This window comes from Orcinus orca, chromosome 10, assembly GCF_937001465.1.
Source record: "Orcinus orca chromosome 10, mOrcOrc1.1, whole genome shotgun sequence".
Classification (NCBI taxonomy): domain Eukaryota; kingdom Metazoa; phylum Chordata; class Mammalia; order Artiodactyla; family Delphinidae; genus Orcinus; species Orcinus orca.
In genome coordinates, this window is record NC_064568.1 from 100970185 (window position 1) to 100988787 (window position 18603).

The 18603-nt window shown below is 43.8% G+C and overlaps 1 protein-coding gene across 20 annotated transcripts in view; it reads right to left on the reverse strand.

Moving 5' to 3' along the window:
• The window catches only part of RREB1 (ras responsive element binding protein 1), a 180139-nt gene that overhangs the window by 49135 nt on the left and 112401 nt on the right, over nt 1–18603 (reverse strand). For 19 of the 20 annotated variants that reach the window (XM_033408070.2, XM_033408066.2, XM_049693765.1 and 16 more), the window contains 2 exons: nt 15395–15484; nt 14525–14688 (listed from right to left, as the gene is read on the reverse strand). In XM_033408070.2, the coding sequence (XP_033263961.1) occupies nt 14525–14688; nt 15395–15484 (254 nt within the window). Of the gene's footprint in view, nt 1–14524; nt 14689–15394; nt 15485–18603 lie in introns of those variants that run through there. The other variant, XM_033408073.2, reaches the window with a different exon arrangement.

The window sequence follows — 18603 nt, forward strand, 5'->3', positions numbered from 1 at the left end:
CGCACTGTTCACAGGTCAGTTAACTATCGGACTACGATGTTGACATTTTTTGGATATAAGCATTAAACCTCTCCCAGGTTCACTCTGCAGTTTACCTGCACAAGTTTACCAGGTATAAATACGTAACAAAAACAGGGAAATTTAACCTTCTTATCTTGGGGTAAAATCCCTTGAAAAACTGTCAACAAGTTTAAAGGACTACCTAGTAGAAGGTGTCCCCATGGCAGGTCTCAAACCTTCTTCAAGCTTTCCCATGTCTAATTTATGAGTGAAGGTCAAAGTTCAGGCAACATCCAGACACTTCTAGTGTCTGCTCACTTCTCAGACTGAATTTCCACGTAGGTTTTACTGATCTAGGGGCTGAATCCTCTGAGTGAATGGCATCATAAGGAAGGTCACTCTCAGTAAACAGGACACAAACCGTACACAAAACCAGCACCCAGCATGGCTCAGGGCCCCGCCGGACTGAAGTCAACAGGTTCGCACAGGTTTTTACAGGCTGATTATAGACACCTCCCCGTCCATTCCCCGTGCTAGCTTTGCTTTTACAACAAAGCCTTGTGATAACCAAAGAGGGAATGAATGAGATTAAGAGGCATCAGACCTCTACAGCCTATTTTTTGGGCCAAAGCAAAGTAAGTCTCCAGAAAGATTTGTGTGCATTTCCCTAACAGATGTTTAGGGGAGGAGTTTCAGGGTGCGGAGCCCAGAGTGACGCCTATAAGGCAATCACGCCCTGTGCTGGCAAACGATGGGCTGGGGAGTGAAGACAGAGGTGGACAAGGGGCCGGTGGGGGAGCTCTTCCCCATGTGGCTCCACCTGTGAGCCCAAAGGCACCTTCTGATGATGCGGTTGTTGCTCAGGTTCAGTCATGCTTATCCACAGGCAGGTCACGCCAGCTGTGCCAGGGTGTGGAGGAAGGTTTGATGGTGGTGCAAGCAGCCTTGGAGACTGAAGAGACAGCTCCCCCGGGAACGTGCAGAAGTCAGGCCTGAGAGAGGCGCAGACCTCAGGGAGGCATCCCCCACTGTCCGCAGGCCGGCTGCAGGAATCCTCTGCCAGAAGCTCCTGGTGGCTGCCCCGGACACAATGCCTGGAGGCTGCAGCCCGCCCCGGGCCTCTGCCACGTGGCTGGTGGAGGCTGAGACACAGGAGGTTCCCTCCTCCTGCCCCTGCCTCCACTGAGGGGCGCAGCATGGCACGTCAGCCTGCCCCCACAGTTCCTCTTCCCCTGACTCTAGGGAGGCGCATCCCAAAGCAGAGAATCTCTCTCCTCGTGCTGGCTGCAGCCTTGCGCTGTTGCTGCCAGTGCGAGGATTGTTTGAAACTGTGGGAGAAGTTAGGGAATCTTAATTCGAGGCAGGATGTATCCGGGGATCAGGTCCCAGCTTCTCATTAACAAATAAATGCCTCTGCACTCTCCCCCTCCAGAGCTCCCCAGCCCAGAGAGGCTCTCCAGCCCGACTCCGGGCTCCAGCTCTGGCTGGACCTGATTTCTGCTCCCGTCTCTGGGTTCCTTCTCCATCTTAGTCTCATGGGAGACCTTGGTGCAAACACTTCCTCACTGACGGACAGGGCTGGGGTCACGATGCCTGAAGAATATTTCCCCTCCCGTCCTCGCTCTCCCGGCCGTCCTTCAGGCAGGAGTAAGGCCACCTGTGGCTGCTGCGTTCCTTCCCTACTTTCATGTTGACACTGGGAGCCACTGACTTCAGAACAGAATCGAGGGACACGCTCTCTTGTTATGGACCGCCTACTTAGACAACAGAGGGCCCGTGCCACTCACTCTCAAGCCCCGTCCTTCTCTCCTGACTTTCAAATCCAGTGCAGGGAGCTTGGCAGTCGGCCCACGTCAATAAATATCAACTTGTAAAAAACTTTTATTCTAGACCTTGTTCCTAACAGCCATGCCTTTGAATCCGAATACCCTGAACCCTCTTGTACTTCTCCCCGTTTGTCTGCCCTTGTTTTCCTAAAATAATCTTTCATTTGTTATAACACTCTCCATGCATTATTTGGCTCCTTTGTTTTCAATACCCACAAAGACACTGAGTACCTCTTTCCATGTAAAATTAAAGATTCTGAAAAAAAAAAAAACCAAACTAAAGACCCCAGAGGCTGGATGAGCTGACTGCTCTCTCATGCAAAGAGAACTCTCTCATTCACATAGAGTTGAACGAGCCTGCCAGGCCCATCCTGTGTTAATGCAGAGAACGAGAATGACCGCTTTCCCCCTTGACAGCCCCTAGGTATTTCCGGGCAGCTGTCATGTTGTGCGGACTCTTCCCTTCCCTGGGCTAAACACCTCCATTTCTTCAACCTTCCCATACAGCCCGGGGGCCGCGCCACACTCTGAGCTGGCCCTGTCCCAAGAATGACTCGTATCTATGGTCTTGGGTGATGGAGGCCCTCCGCCAGGAGCCATCACCTCTGAGGGGGGCACCTGCCACCACCCCCCCAAGAAGGCCCTTCGGTGGCAAACAGCTACAAAGCCAGTCAAGCCAGTTCCCAGCTCAACGCTTCGCAGTAGAATGGAAACGCGCAAGGCACCAGACCTTTCCGCAGAGCCCAGTTACTCACATCCTTTCTGGGCAAGGAGGAAGAGAGGACTCCCTGGTAATAAGGGGGTGCCACGGCACCGTTTGCTGCCCCCCATCCTTTTCCAAAAAAGGAACGAGCAGTGCCTGCGCCGGGCCATTTGAGACGGCCTGCCACGCACCACAGGGGGAAGGCAGGTGTGGGCGTGGGTGCAGGAGGTCACCACCACTGCGGGGACAACCATCCTCTACGCCTCAGGGGCCAGCAGAGACAGAGGGAAAATGAACAGGGCTCCAAAGACAAACTTCACCTGCGAAACGAACTAGATCACAGGGTCCCTGTCTGTGACTGCAGTCCCTGCTATCTAAGTGGGATAAAGGCTGGCCAGGGGTGACACACAGGACCACATGATGTGCTGTGGGGGAAGGAGCCCGGGAAGGAGGGTCCAAGATGTGCCTGGACCTTGGCTATACTCCGTGCCATTGCAGACCTCAGTCTTCTCACCTGCAAAACCGGCACAGCCTCCCGAGGGCGCTGGGTTATATAAGCTCAGAGAGTGAGACTGGAGTACAGTCGCGGCATCCCAGTGAACCCATTATGCAACCGCATCTCCGGTTTAAGGAAACACAAACTCTCTCCCCACTGAAGGCCAACAAGCTTTCCATCAACCCAGAGCCCTGAAGGAAGCAGAGGAGAAAGGCCACCAGCACACACACACGCCCCAAGGGAGAGAGTGGGTATCCAGTGCGGTAAATACACGTGCTAGGATTTTTGTGCTACTTGTTCACTTTTTTTTGTGGGGGGGGCCCGGGGTGCAAAATCTGCTGCTAATCACCTTCCTTAACAAATCAGAAAAACGTTGACAGTTTCGATGTTTGCTAGCACCAGCTTGTTCAGCCCAAACAGGTTGGACAGGTTGAATATTTAAACAAAGGCGGAAAAATGCAAGGTATAAAGCAGGACGTGCTGCGTGGCCTGCAGCCAGCACCCTGCAGGTTTAAGTTTGTGATCTGACGCTGGCAGTCAGACTCGCCCTCTCCCGCCTTCCTCCTCACCTTGCTACTTTAACATTATAAAACTAAATGGGACCCACACTCGTGATCTGCTCAAAGTTCTTGGGCCATCAGACGAGGGGAGTGTGCAGAGGAGAAGAGGGCAGAGGCCAGCTCCCCGGGCCACATCCCACCCCAGCAAACACACACCTTGCCTCCCATGACCTGATTTCCAGCGTGCACAACTGCCAGGTTGCTCCAGTGTGGGCAAGCAAGGATGCTCCAGATTTTGATGCCATTTACCAGTTTTACCTGGTGCAACTGAGCTTTCGAAATAGTTTGACAAGATAGGTCAAAAATACCAAATCACCTGCACCCAACATTTCTTCTGCGTTTGCTTAATCTCCAAAAACAAACTAATAGACAAACACGACCTCTGCCAAAACAGAAGAAAAGCTAAGCTGTAAACCTTAGCATCCAGGTGGCCAAACGGTAAGAAACAATTTAATTAGGAAGCAGATCGTAAATGTGAGAAACAGGGATACAAGGAAAAACGCTTGGCTGGTGTTTACCACCTCCCTGCGCTCCGACGGTCCTATGAATAAACTCCCTCCAGCGTAAGTGAACTTGAACTGGTCCTTCAGAGGAAAACGCAGAATCAAAAGTGAGACAAAGCACAAGGACATTTTTCAATTAGCCTTTCAAAAAAGATAAAATAAAATAAGCTGTGCTGGGGTGTCCCTGGTGGCGCAGTGGTTAAGAATCTGCCTGCCAATGCAGGGGACATGGGTTCGAGCCCTGGTCCGGGAAGATCCCACATGCTGTGGAGCAACTAAGCCCGTGAGCCACAACTACTGAAGCCCGCACGCCTAGAGCCCATGCTCCGCAACAAGAGAAGCCACCACGATGAGAAGCCCGAGCACCGCAACGAAGAGTAACCCCCGCTCGCCACAACTAGAGAAAGCCTGCAAGCAGCAACAAGGACCCAATGCAGCTGAAAATAAATAATTAAAAAAAAAAAAAAAAGCTCTGCTGAAAGGGTTAAAGGGGTATTAGAATAGAGAAAACACAAAGTAGAAGGAAAAATATTTTGGAGGATGTCAGTCTAGCAAACACAAAACAGGCTGCACAAGGGAGTGTCAACTGAAATGGGTCAACTTCCAGCTTTGCTATTTTCTTACACTTTGTATCTCATGTGAAGAATAAAATTCTGTGACAAATCACTCTGACCTGTTCTTTTTCTCAGAGAAGAGTGGTAGCTTTCTACTACGTAAAGATTTCTAAAATGTAAAGAAAGAATTCTGAAAAGGACCACAGACTCTCATCTAATAGTGTAAGTGCAAATCCACACAAAAAATGTAAAAACACAACAGAACAAGCAATCCAAAAAAACAGAAGTGTTCAAATAATAATGAGGATGTGCACAATTCAGAAAAGGTGTACGGCACACAAAACCCTGCTCTCACACCATCACGAACTTAGGACGCAGCCTGAAATCCTCATGGTCGAAGGGCACAGAGTCTGTTTTCTTGGTTTTGTAAATACTCATACTTACCGGCACGGAGGAGTGACTAGTGGGTTAAACTTTCCTCAGGGAGAAAAGAAAGGAACTACAATTTGTGAAATATCTTATGTAAGCCAGAGGCTTGGGTATATATTATATAGCATTTAATCCTCATAACAACAACTTTTGTGAGCAAAACGTCACCCCCATTATAGATGAAGAAACGAAGGCCCTCTTCCCCATTCCGTGGAGCATCCTTTATCAGCCATAGCCAGAGAGGAAGGAAGAGCTCTCAGAGGACCCACAGAGAGGCCGCCTTTATTTAAACAACTATTAAGTTAAAATAAATGCATACAAATTTCAATTCTAGCCAATGAGATGTGAAGAAAGGCTAAAAACGTTTAAATATAGTCAAACAAATAAACTCATTTGGTGAAAAATTAATAATGCTACTGGGGGAAAGTGGTAACTTAGACATTTTGCTGTGATAAATAGATTTACAAATGTTTACCCTCAAGGGGAAAGTTCTCAGCCTTTGAATAATGTAGACTCTCAAGACAGTGAAAAGCATATTAAGTGGAATGATCAGGGAATGGGGTATTATACTTTAACGACTTTCTTTTTTCTGGTTAAAAAGAAAAAAGTTTCATCCCTTGTAATAGAAAAGGTTTTCTAAACTGTACCCGAAGTATGTCTGACTATTTCAGTACAGAGTACTAAATATACCGAAACTGCCTTGATACCCAACTGCTATCATGAAACTAGCATATAGTCACCGAACACCCACCAGATGTGAGGATCACATGTCCAGCACAGCTCATACAGTTGTGCTGACCATGTATACGACATTAAAATCTCATTCACACAAACCCAACAACCTTTAGAGGGCTGCGATGTTTATCATCTTCTAAGTGGACCTGAATGTGTAAAGACCTCTGAGCGTCCCAGAAAGGTATTTTCTTCTGATTTGTCTTCCCCGCTAAGGAACAGATACTTAGTTATAGATAAGAAAAGTGTTATTACATAATCGTTTTCCCCTTCTTTTTTATAGAAATATTTCCAAGGAAACAAAATTTTCAGTCCTGGGTAGGGTGACCCACAGATTTTTATCCTAAAATAATTTCTTCGCATGTGAGCTGACCCAATCCCTTCCTTCCCTCCAGGGAATGTGTCAGGAAGCAGGCAACTGTGATTAAGACTCATTTCAAGATGGGACTAGCTGAGCCTCCGCATGCGCACCTCCACTCTTGAGAAGTAGCAGGTACAAAACTAGTGACAGGGCGCCCTCAGAAACTCGGTTACCACCACGACTGATTTTCACAAGGCCCTTCCTCTCGCTGCGCTTGGAGGGTAAAGGAGTGACCCTCCCGAAACACTGTCCTACGTCTGCTCCTTCTGTCCTTCAATGCCGGCCACCTGTTCCGATACCCAAGTTCAGCTGTACATGCCAAGGGCTGGCCGTGCCTAAGCATCTGAGAGTAGTGTGCTAAATTCAGAGCCTCCGCGGTCTCATTCGTCATGGAATAGGTCACATTTCTGTGCAGCGAATGTTTTTTTCCAGCATAATAGGAACACATAAGCCTCTGTTCCTGAAGACTGTCCATTATCCAGCAGCATCCTCAGGGCCTGTGTCTCCTGTACTTAGCAATGGACAAAGGCATGCCCATTGCAGGAGGAAAGCAAAACAAGCAGATGACACTCCAGGGATGTCCCTGCTTCACCTTCTAAACACACAGCTGAAATGATAATACATCCCTGCTCTCTGGAGGATGTGTTATCCTCCAAAGGATATATCTTCCAAAGAACGGAGAAGTTAGGAAAGCTTGCTCTGGTCAGGGTCTCTCTCCTGTGTGTCCTCAACGTGACTCCATGACTCTCTTTACAGCTTAAAAGTCTAGAGTTTGTAAGATGAGGAGCAAAGTGGAAATTAATTTCCTATTTTCCAAGGCAAAAGAAAAATACCCATTTCAGAGGTCTGATTCTTTCCAAATGAGATCCATTGCAACCCTCTCAAGTATCATCACTTCTTCATAGCTCTGCCGTCCAGCACTTTTTGGAAAGTTTTTGCAAATTGCAAAGCTCAGTGCCCTTTTTCCTACACTGAGCTCTCCCAGAGAGCGTGCTCTGGCTCAGTTTCCCAAGTTTGTTTTGGAAGACAAGCACCTCTCAATCCAGATTTTCAACATAGGAGCAACTGATAAAGAGTTCTGGGAAGTTAAAAGCTGGAGCCACAGCGATGTTTCCGTGATACATGTTTTGCACTGTGACGGCAGCCTGTTACTCTGCTCAGGAACTAAGCTGAGGTTAGAAAGGTTTGGGATAAAGGATTTTCAAGCCTCAAAAACATGAGAATCCGCAGTCAGGGAAGTGTTAACCTGAAAAACTGTACCAGATATGGTAATAAATCGAGATGGTCTCTCCCCCAACCTTTTTCAAAATGAGCTGGAATTGGCATCACTTTAGTGTCCCTAGTTACCAAATATACAATCAGTTTTAAATATCATTTAAATGTATTTACTGGAATTAAATTATAAGTTATGGGCTGCATCAGAGCTACAGTGCAACTATCAACATGACAGCACATAATTTAATCTGCTCTCTGATTCTGTGAAGTTTGTTTTTCTTTTACTAATATGATAATTCTACTGGATTGATTATGTGTTGATGGTCCTCTCATGAAACTAAGGTAAAGGAAACTCTACAAAAAGGCCAATTAGCCTAATAAACAAAGAAAACAAACACACTTATAAAAGGACTAGTGGCCAAAGGAGATATAGTGAGTTGCTTTACAAAGTGGGTGACTGCAAAGAGTACCTTGTTATCAGCTAGGAATAACCTGAAGTTGAAAAGGACATGGTACTGGGGTCCATGTTGTGAAACGTATAATGAGGCCCTCTGGGTGCCGAAGCAACAAAAGTCTGGGGTGGAACCAGATCTGCCTCCTACATGCGGTGCTCAGCGATAAACCTGGGGAAGGTGGGGCTTATCCAAGAGAACGTGCACACGGAAGTGTGCAGCATGTATGCGTGTGCAGATGACCTTTGGAACAGGGTGAGCAGGAGGCCAAGGGAAGGGGCACTAGGAGTCCTCAGACCAGCCTTGTGGAATCGGACCTTGGAGAATCGGATCTAGAAATCTGCATCGCAGGGACTCATGTCACAGCAGGGGTCTCACTGAATCTGCACCCCCAAAGGGGGTGTACTGAAAACCAGAGCCCAGAGCCGTGTCACACGAAACTGACACAGGAAAGGAGGCCCAGGGCAGGTTAGAAACAAGGCAGAACAGGGACTCGGGGGTGGGTGCACCAGCCCGGGCTTAGCATGGGCTCCAGAGCCCCGACCTGTGAGCTCCTGGCTCTACCGATGGCAGCTGCGGCCGCAGACCCTGAGAAACAGCAGCAGCCAAAGAAAAATGAGAAACAGAACTTTGGTCGTGAGCACCACACACAGTCCACTGACTTCCTTCCAGGCTCTGGCAGTCAAGCACGGATGCAGCTAATCACAACTTGGGTTTTCACTCTTGTTTTTTAATCCCCACACACACATCCCAGGGCAGCTCTGGCCCCTGATTAATGTAACACAAGTATGTGCTCAGGAGAGATCACAGCTCACCGTTCGACTATCAGATTCTGGAACAGATCCACCAGGACAAATAAATCTAACTTTACTCTTTCTGGCACATTTTTGTCAGTGTTTTCACATTTTTATAATTTTTGTTTTCAAAAGTACAGATTCACCAACAAGTGAAGGTGGTAATGACTATGACTGATTACCGAACACCAAATGTTCTTTTAACCCATTGTTTGCAATTTTCTACAGGGAAGACAAAAATAAATGCAGTGTGATAAACTCAAACATTCTAAATAATTTTTTTGGTATTTAAATTACAGGGTTAGTATAGCAAAAGGTGAAAGAAAAGACAACCTTTCATTTATGTTCTGGCGTCATATGCATAGTCAATCGCCATCCCTCCCTTCAGTGGCACCACCACCATCACAACACTAGTGACCACTTATTTAAATCTATTTATAAATAGTGATTAACTAACATTATCCTAAGTGCTTTGCATGTGTTAATTCATGAATCCTCACAATGCTCCCATTGGTACAGATATCACTGCCTTCTACAGATGAAGTAACCAAGACACAGAGAGGTTAATTAACCTGCTAGGGTCACACAGCTAGGAGTGCATACCTCTCAAAGATCAGCACAAGGGTGCCTTCAGCTCTGAAAATACAAACTCAGGAACACCCCTCACCCAGGACATTTCCCTAGTACATGGTAAGCCTTCACAATGCTTTCACAAACACTGCATTTGAATACAAGTTCTAAGTGAGGTTTTACCATGCCATTGTGGTAAAGTATAAAAAAATCGAGAGATTTCTGAAACGTTCTGCAGAATTAGGACTGGAACTCAGCCCCCAACAATTAGTCCTCTCCTCCAAATCAAGATGACTCACAATAAAATCAGCACAAAATCCAAAATTAGCACAAACATCCCTAAGGCCTGCTTTAAAAAAATACTTATAAACAGTAATTTACAAACAACTCCAATATGCATTGTGCATAAATGAGAAATGCATCTTAGGGTAATATCAAGGGTTGGGCTATAAAAAATTCAACATAATTCACAAACAACACACTTAAAAAAAATCAATAAAAAGCGATTCCATGCTCATGAAATAGAGTATACTATGCTAGTAGGATGGCTCAAATAGTTTGACATTGAAAATAATACTCTACAACAACATGAAATTATTCCTAAAGAGGGTAAAGCTTGAAAGAGTGCTTTTTTTCTAATACGCAAAGTGACACGAAAGCTGTATCAATTATTCCTCATGGCCTCTAAGCCTGACAGCCTATGCTCAAACCTCGGCACTGACTTTGATCTTAAGCAAGTTTCCTTATCTGCAAAATGGGATGATAACTGTACAAACCTTACATGTAGAGCACATAAAGATAAATGAAAATCAATGAGGAAACAGAAGACTTAAACAGTGTGTAAACCAGCTGGAACTGACACTACATTGAGAAAACACTCCACCCAACAACAGCAGAATACATGCTCTTCTCAAACAGACGTGGGATGTTCTCCAGGACAGTCCATATGCTAGGCCATAAAGCCAGCCTCAATAAATTAAGAAAAAATTGAAATCACAGAAAGTATGTTCTCCAACTATAATGGAATGAAATTAGACATTAATAATAGAAATAAATTTGAGAAGTAAATATGTGGAAATTGAACATACTCCTAAATAACCAAAGAAGAGATCACAGGGAAATTAGAAAATACTTTGAGATGAATGAAAAAGAAGACACAACATACAAATATTTATAGCATGTGATGAAAGCAATGCTTAAAGGGAAATTTATAGCTGTAAGTGCCTCTACTAAAAAAAATTCTCAAATAAACAGTCTAATCTTCTACCTTAAAACACCAGAAAGAGAAGAGCAAGCTAAACCTAAAGCAAGCAGGAGGGAAAAAATCATGTTTAGAGTGGAAAATTAATGAACTAGAGAACAGAAAAGCAACAGAGGAAAAATCAACAAAATCAAAAGTTCTTTGAAAAGACCAATAAAATTGTCAAATGTTCAGCTGGACTGACTAAGGAAAAGAACTGAGAAGGCTCAAATTATTAAAATCAGGAATGAAAGAGGAGACATTACTACTGACCTTACAGAATAAAGAGGATTGTAAGGGGACACTATGAACAACTATACGGCAACCAATTAGATAACTTAGACAAAATGGCTAAATTTTTGGAAAAGACATTAACTACTGAAACTGACTCAAGAAGAAACAGAAAATGTGAACAGACCTATCACAAGTAAAGAGACTGAATTAGTAACTTAAAAACTTCTCAGAAAGAAAAGCCCAGATGGCTTCACTGATGAATTCTACCACATATTTAATTAAAAAGAATTAATACCAACTCTTCACAAACTTTTCCAAAAAACAGAGGAGGAGAGAATATTTCCAAATTCACTCTCGGAGGCTAATATTACCCTGATATAAAAACCAGCAAAGGACATCACAAGAAAACTACAGACCAATATCTCTTTGCCTATAAATATAGGCAAAAATCTTTAACAAAACACTAGCAAACCCAATCTATCAACGTATGACAAAATGACTATACATTGTGCCCAAGTGGGATTTATCTCAGGAATAAGGTTAATTTAACATCCAAAACAGAATAAAGGACAAAAACAACTTGACCATCTTGATAGATGTAGAAGAAGCCTTTGACAAAATCTAACACCTTTTCATGACAACACCACCAAGCAAACCAAGGAATAGAAAGGAACTTCTTCAAACTGATAAAGGGCGTTTATGAAAAACCTACAACTAACAGCATACTTAATGGGAAAAGACTAAATCTTTCCTCCATAAGATCAGAAATAAGACAAGGATGTCCATTCTTTTCACTTCTATTGAACATCACACTGGAGGGTCTAGCCCGGGCTAGCAGGCAAGAAAAATAAATAAAAGCTTTCAAAGGAAAAAGGAAAACTCTCTCTACTTGCAGATGACATGATCTTAGATATAGAAAATCCTAAGGAATCCACCAAATAACTATTAGAATGAATAAACAAGATCAGAAGGGTTGCAGGAAACAAAACCAATATAAAATTTGAATTGTTATTTTTATACACTAGCAACTAACAGTCAAAAAACAAAATTAGAAAACAATTCCATTTACAATACCACTAAAAAGAATAAAACACCTTGGAAAAAATTTAAAATAAATATAAGTAAATATATTTATAAATAAATATAAAACTTGCACTCTTAAAAATGATAAAACATAGTGGAAAGAAATCTATCAAAACTTAAATAAATGGAAAATATCCCATGCTCAAAGATTTAATATTGTTAGATGGCGATGCCCCCAAACTGACCTACACATTTTGCAATCCCTATAATCTTCCCAGCTGCTTTTTTCTGCAGAAACTGATAAGCAGACCCTAAAATTCACACAGAAATGCAAGCAACCCAGAATAGCCAAAACAATCTAGGAAAAGATCTAAGTTTGAAGAGTCATACCTCCCAATTTCAAAACTTACCAAAAGCTATAGTAATCAATACAGTGTTAGGCCTCAGGATAGACATACCTTTCAATGGAACAGAATTGAGAGTACAGAAATAAATCCTTACATTTATGGTTAACTGAAATTTGATAAAGCTGGTAAGATAATTCAATGAGGAAAGAAAAGTTTTTAAATAGTTCAAAAGACTGAACTTGGATTCCTTCCTTATACTATACACAAATATCAACTTAAAATGAATTGTAGACTTAAATGTGAAAACTAAAATTATGAACGCATGGGGACTTCACTTCACACCTACTAGGGTGGCTGTGATGAAAAAGACAAGTGTTGGCAAGGATGTGTAAAGCTGCAACCGTCACACACTGCTGGTGTGAGTGTAAAATGATGGAGCTGCTCTGGAAAACAGCTTTGCTGTTCCTCAAAATGTTAAAACATGGAGTTACTACACAACTCAGCAATTCCCCTCCTAAGTATCTACCCAAGAGAAGTGGAAACACATGTCCACACAAAACTTGTACAACAATGTTCACAACAGCATTATACAGAGTAGCCAAAAAGTGAAAATGACTCAAATGTCCACCAACTGATGAAGAGGTGAATAAAATGTGGTATGTCCATACAATGGACTGTTATATGACAATAAAAAATAATAAAATACTGATAGATGCTACAACATAGATGAATCTTGAAAACATTAATGCTAAGTGAAAGAAGCTGGTCACAAAAGACCGCATGCTATATGAGAAGTCCAGAATAGGTGGATCAACAGAGGAAAGTACATGAGTCTTCTCCTAGGCCTAGAGGGTGGGTAGTAATGAGAAGTGACTGATAATGGGTATGAGGTTTCTTTTTGGGGTAATGAAAATGTTCTAAAATTGGGTAGGAGAAAGCGGGGAAACCCCCCAAGAAGGGAACAGGCAATACCTCTAGGACCAGATTTTGAGGGGTCAAATACACAAGCGACAGAGGACTTTTTTTTTTTTTTGCAGGTGGGATAAAAGGAGAAGGGAAAACAAAACAAATGGCAAACAGAAGGCAAAATGATAGTAACAGGCTGATGTGGAGGTAAAAAAGTAAAACACTAAAATGTAAACTATATTAAAAAATGATGACAGTATTCACTTCCTCCTTTGTACCCAGAAACACTCCTAGGAAGAGATGAGGGGCAAAGGGGATTGGAACTTATATAGGAAAAAAAAACCCCACTTCATCAAAATTCTTTAAAATAGTGATACCTTTCATGTCATACTCTACCCTACTTCTAGGAGTTCAGACTGAGAACTCCATAGGATTCAAATTATTGCAGCAATACTCAGAAATGCAAATAAAAATAATAAATAGCACTGGCTGAGTGCCTGCCATGGGCTAAACTCATTATCTCCAAATCCTCATTAAAAATCTCATTTTAAAGAGAAGGAAAGTGAGGTACCAAGGTTAGGCAACTTGCTCAAGGATGGAAAATTTACAAGTAGCAGAGCTGAGATTTGAAATCAGGAGCCTAATTCCAAAAATCCAGAAATTTACCACTATACCAGTATGTCCCAAGTACACCATCAGTGGATCATAAAATGATTTCAGTTGGAATAAACTGGACCATCTCGTTTGAGTATTTATATATGATAAAATATCAATTTCACAACTATATAAAGTCTTCTTTTGAGTAAATATGTAAAAAACAATGTTAGTCAACTCTTTAAAAGAAATCAACATAACGCCTAAAAGGGAATACGGAAAAATAAAAACAGCCTGACTTTTTGAGAAGGTGAAATTCTGAGTCCCTTTAAAACGTTTTCCTGGATTTCCAATGTTCCTAAATGTGTGTGTAAAAAAAGAAAGCATTAAAAAAAGTCTGTTCTAACCCTTAAAATTAAGTAATCATTCTGTAAAGTGCATTTTCCATTGGTTCCTCCCACATTTTAATATACCCACCACTGAGCTCCCTCCCACTTCTGAGTGAGCCTCTTTCTCCCTCAGGAAGTAGATTCCTGACATTTATCAGATTTTCTTTCTCATTTTATCCTATCTTATCCTGAAGCTCTAGGACCAGCCCACTTAACTATTTATTCAACTGCTCCAGAAATTTTTCGCCCTGCAGGGTATCTGGTAGGCATATGCAAATAGTTTTAAAAAGGCAAGGGTTCCTCTGTGTCTGATAAGCTGCCCACCTCTGGCATCTAAGCAAAGAAACTCCAATTGGTAAAGGGTCACCCTGAAGATTCCCCCATCGGCCAAAGACCTAGCCCAGGTACTTCTGTTTCCTTGAGCAGACACCTCTGACACACTGGAGACTGTACACGGCAGGCACACAAAATCATCTCTGGCTTTTCCATACAGTGAACAGAACTCTTTGTGCCTTTAGCTAAGATGGATGGAAGGCCACTTTGCTTTCTGTCAACCTCCAGGCTCTAGCCAGCAGGCAGAGGCTGCCCTCACTCACCTGTGCATGTTCCCATTGGTGGTAAAAGATTGGCCACACACAGAGCACTTGTAAGGCCTCTCCCCAGAGTGCACCAGCATGTGGCGGTCCAGGGAGCTGGCCGAGCTCAGCGACTTCCCGCAAATGCTGCATGAATGGTCGGCCCCTCCAGTGTCTGTGTTGTGCTACAGAAAGCAATGATCGCAGTGGTCACTTAGGAAGACGGGTCAAAATGAGGTGATGATGAAATGCACGTTCAGAGCTTTATTAAAAAAAAACTAACACTTCTCAGCAATTTTTTTCTTTTTCATTTAAAATATCGTCCCGAACATCAAAACCTATTGAGACCATAGGCAAATAAATATTGTGTTCTATCAAACCCAAGTTACTAAATGATGTTACTATTCAGTACCATGTTACGATTTGAATATTGTCAGTCCTTCACTGTTCTAGATTCAATACTTGTCATGAACCAGCCACAGCAGGCAAGGGAGAAGGATAAATCTTACAGTAAAGAAAAAAAGCCCAAAGAGATCCCAAATCAAGGAAATTCCCTGCTACATGATGTAAGTTTATAGCAATATATAGAATTAGGGTCTACAACTATAATCTCACTGTACTGTGAGGAGATTTGGTTCACAATGGCAAGTCACAGATGATGAAAAGTCTTCTGTTACATGTGGTTAGTTAATTAGATGTTTGCTAAATTCCAAAAAGATATTCTGTGTTGACCTGGGACTTTGTCACAATAACACGGACACACAAAAATTATTTCATAACTGCCCCTCAAAATTAAGAATATTAGATCTAAATTAAACAGCCACAATCCATCCATTAAGATAAAATCCCATCCCCTCTCTTAACAAAGAAAATACAAAAGCAGCAGCAAACCTGGCGAATGTGCATAGTTAACTGATGCTGTGTAGTGCAAATCTTCTCACACAGGGGACAGTTATAGGAAGACTTCTCCTCTTTTGTTTCCTGAAAAGAGAATAAAAGGGAGAATCCATTTCAGCTCAGTGAACTAGTGCCTCTCATCTGTGTTATAAACATCTGTGTCTGACAAGCTGTAGCAACAGAGCAGCTGAGAGCATAGGCCCTGGAGCCTGGCTGGGTATGAGCTTGGGAGAGTGGCCGTCCCGTCTGCCCTCCGTTTCCTCATTTGTAAAATGGGGAAAATAATAGCATCTACTGCATCACGCGGTGATGAGGATTAAATCAATCAGCACACAGAAGGCACCAGAACGGTGCCCCGTACAGGCTAAGTGCTCAATAAATACTAGTGTTCTTGTTAGACACCATTTAGTTAATCATCAGTGATGGCGAAAAATTAAGCATCAAGTCACAGCTGAGCTAGAAAAGGGATGTATTTCTCCTCAATTCTGACCCAGGCTCCAGTCACTAGCTTCTACCTGGTCTTGAGTCCACCAAGACACACGAGAGGGAAGAGTTCTCACGTCAAAAACCCACCCTCCCGAGGGTGGAAGGCCCCAGTACCCACCAGTGTGCCCATCGGACATCAACGGGATCCTTTTACTCGCTGCGAGCACCTAACTGCTTATAAATAATAAAAAAGAGCGAGGGAGGGTGCAGTCTCTGGGAGGTGACAGGAGGGAGGGCTGGACCCTCGGGCACCTTTCAATAGACCTCTTTTCACTTGTACTCATTTGAATGCATTTCTGTTCCCTGAAATAATACCAATTATTGAACACTTACTATGTGCTAAACTCTGCACATACAGAATGGTGTTTTTTCACACAACTGTGAGAAACAGCCACTACTATGGATCCCATTTTCGGGATGAGGAAACGGGTACAGAGAGGCAAGTAACCTGCCCCCAAACCAAAGGACTATTAAGTAGCAGAGCCAGGATTAAAACTCAGGCCAGCTGCTCCACAGCCCATGCCCCAAACCGCTAGGCTGTGTAAGTCTGACCCAAAAAGGATTAAGCCCAAGGCACAGAAAGGAAACACCCTTGTGGTTGGCTCATGAGAGATGACGAAAATAAAAGTCACCCTGAAGACCATAAAAACAAATGGCACCAGACGGGGTGGAGTGGACGCATGATGGGTCTAGTACGCGGCTCCTACAGTGGGTCCCTCTCACTCTTCAGAGACTAACAAGCCTCATTTTAAGCAATATACACCTGCTCCCAGTCTGTGACCTTGGGTCTGAGAAATAGGTATGCTACACATTTTTTCACTCTCAAATTTAAAAATAAATCACAGATATGAATTCTAAGGAAGGTGATTAACCCAGAGACAATTTAAAAAACAAAACACAAAAAAACCCTGCACCCTCGCCCAGTCGTCATCCACTTCCACTCCTCCCCGAGGCAACGTGTGTGTCTGCGGGGAGGAGGGTGTCAGACCTTCTCATCCCCACTCTACGACAGTCAGAAAGGAGCTGGCCAAGAACCACCAGGCAGAAAAACCAAAACCAAAAGTAGTAACAACAAAGTGAGAGCACTCGTATAAAAAGGAGGGATGCCTCACAGCTGGGCCCAAACTCGGTCTTTGGGGTATTTTTGTTAAATTATTAGGTTAGTGATAATATATATTAAAAAGTGTTTTGTTTTCTTTTTTTTAAAAAAAGAGATTCATCGTTAGGATGGAAATACATGTTAAAAAGTCAGGCCTCCAAGTAGCCAGCCTCTTGAGGATTTTTAAATTCTTTTTAAAAAAATCATCTTGCGTTCCCCTGAGACAGATTCCAGACACGCTGAGTGGCCCCTGGGGCTAATGGGATTGATTCTGGGTTTACGGTTAACTGGAGCCTCACCATTCTCAGAGGCGGGCAGCGGCACGCTGCAGACCATAGCACAGGTCCAGGACATCCACAGGTCCAGGACATCCACGATGGTCTGGGAGAAGGAAGTCTCCAGACTCAGATTTAATTTTTAAAGACAAATCAAGCAGAGAAGGGAGCATCGTGATGCTGGAAGAGGACCTACTGGAGAGTGCTGAATCCAGTGGCTGTGGCCGTGCTGGTGGAAGGAGCACACTTCCTGAGCTGACAGACAAAATTAGCAGCTAATGTGATAACTAACCATTCCATAGTGAAACTATCTGGCACCCTTGTTGGCTTCCGGCTGTGGTTAATCTGCCTTGGAACTCTGCTAGCTGCTGGGCTTCTCCCCAGGGCTCCCTTCTCAGCCCTCCTGTCCGTCCCAGGTAAGGACGACGCACTCTGCACTCTCTCTCCCGCACTGCGCTTGTTTTTTTTAATGCCCTGTCTTTCCCATCCTACCTCTAGCCCAGACCTCCTTTCAAAAACTCAGCCAGTGCCCTAAGGAACCCCAGAGGACACAGGAAGTGGGTGGAAAATGGCCCAGGCACCCCTGTGGAGTCAGCTCCACTTATCATGCAGGGATGGAGGCGCCGTGGGCCCCCTCTACGGCTCTACCTACTGTCTGAATCACTGGGAAGGGACCAGAGCCTGGACTTGGGCCAGGTCTGCCTGTGTTGGGGCGATGCTGGGCTCTAAGGAAGAGCTCGGCACCTGGCGCAGTACCTGGTTGGAAGGAGGAGGGGGGTGTATATTGTGAAATAGGGGCATGGATGGAGGGATGGACAGATAGATGGATGGATGGACAGTCACATGAGAGTGGAAATAAACCTTTTCTTCCCAGAGCTAGCACTCCTTCTCGGCTCAGGCCACAGTCAAACAGGCTGAGAATTTTCTCAGGTACCCATAGGAAGAGAGGCACGTGGAGACAAGGGAAAAAAGAGAGAAAAAGTATCAATGCCCCAACCCTAAAGCATCATTTAACTCTGCCAAGTCTTCAGCCTTGAGAAAGAGGTGGAGAAACAGACACTCCTGTGCTGCTGGAGGGATTTTAGGCAGGGACAGCTTTTCCTGGAGGGCACATTGTATCAAAAGCTGTAATTCATGTTGTACGTCTACAAATTTATAGAAGACCATCACACTATGCTCAGACAATTCTGTATAAAGACAGTCACTGCGGGATTGTTAATAAAAAAAGAAAATTAACTCACAAAAGCCCAACAGGCTTACCTTCCTGTCCACCCCCAGTCCCTGGACAAACTCAGAAGACTGCCTTCTCCCGAGGGTTTGGCGGGACCCCATTAAATCAGTGA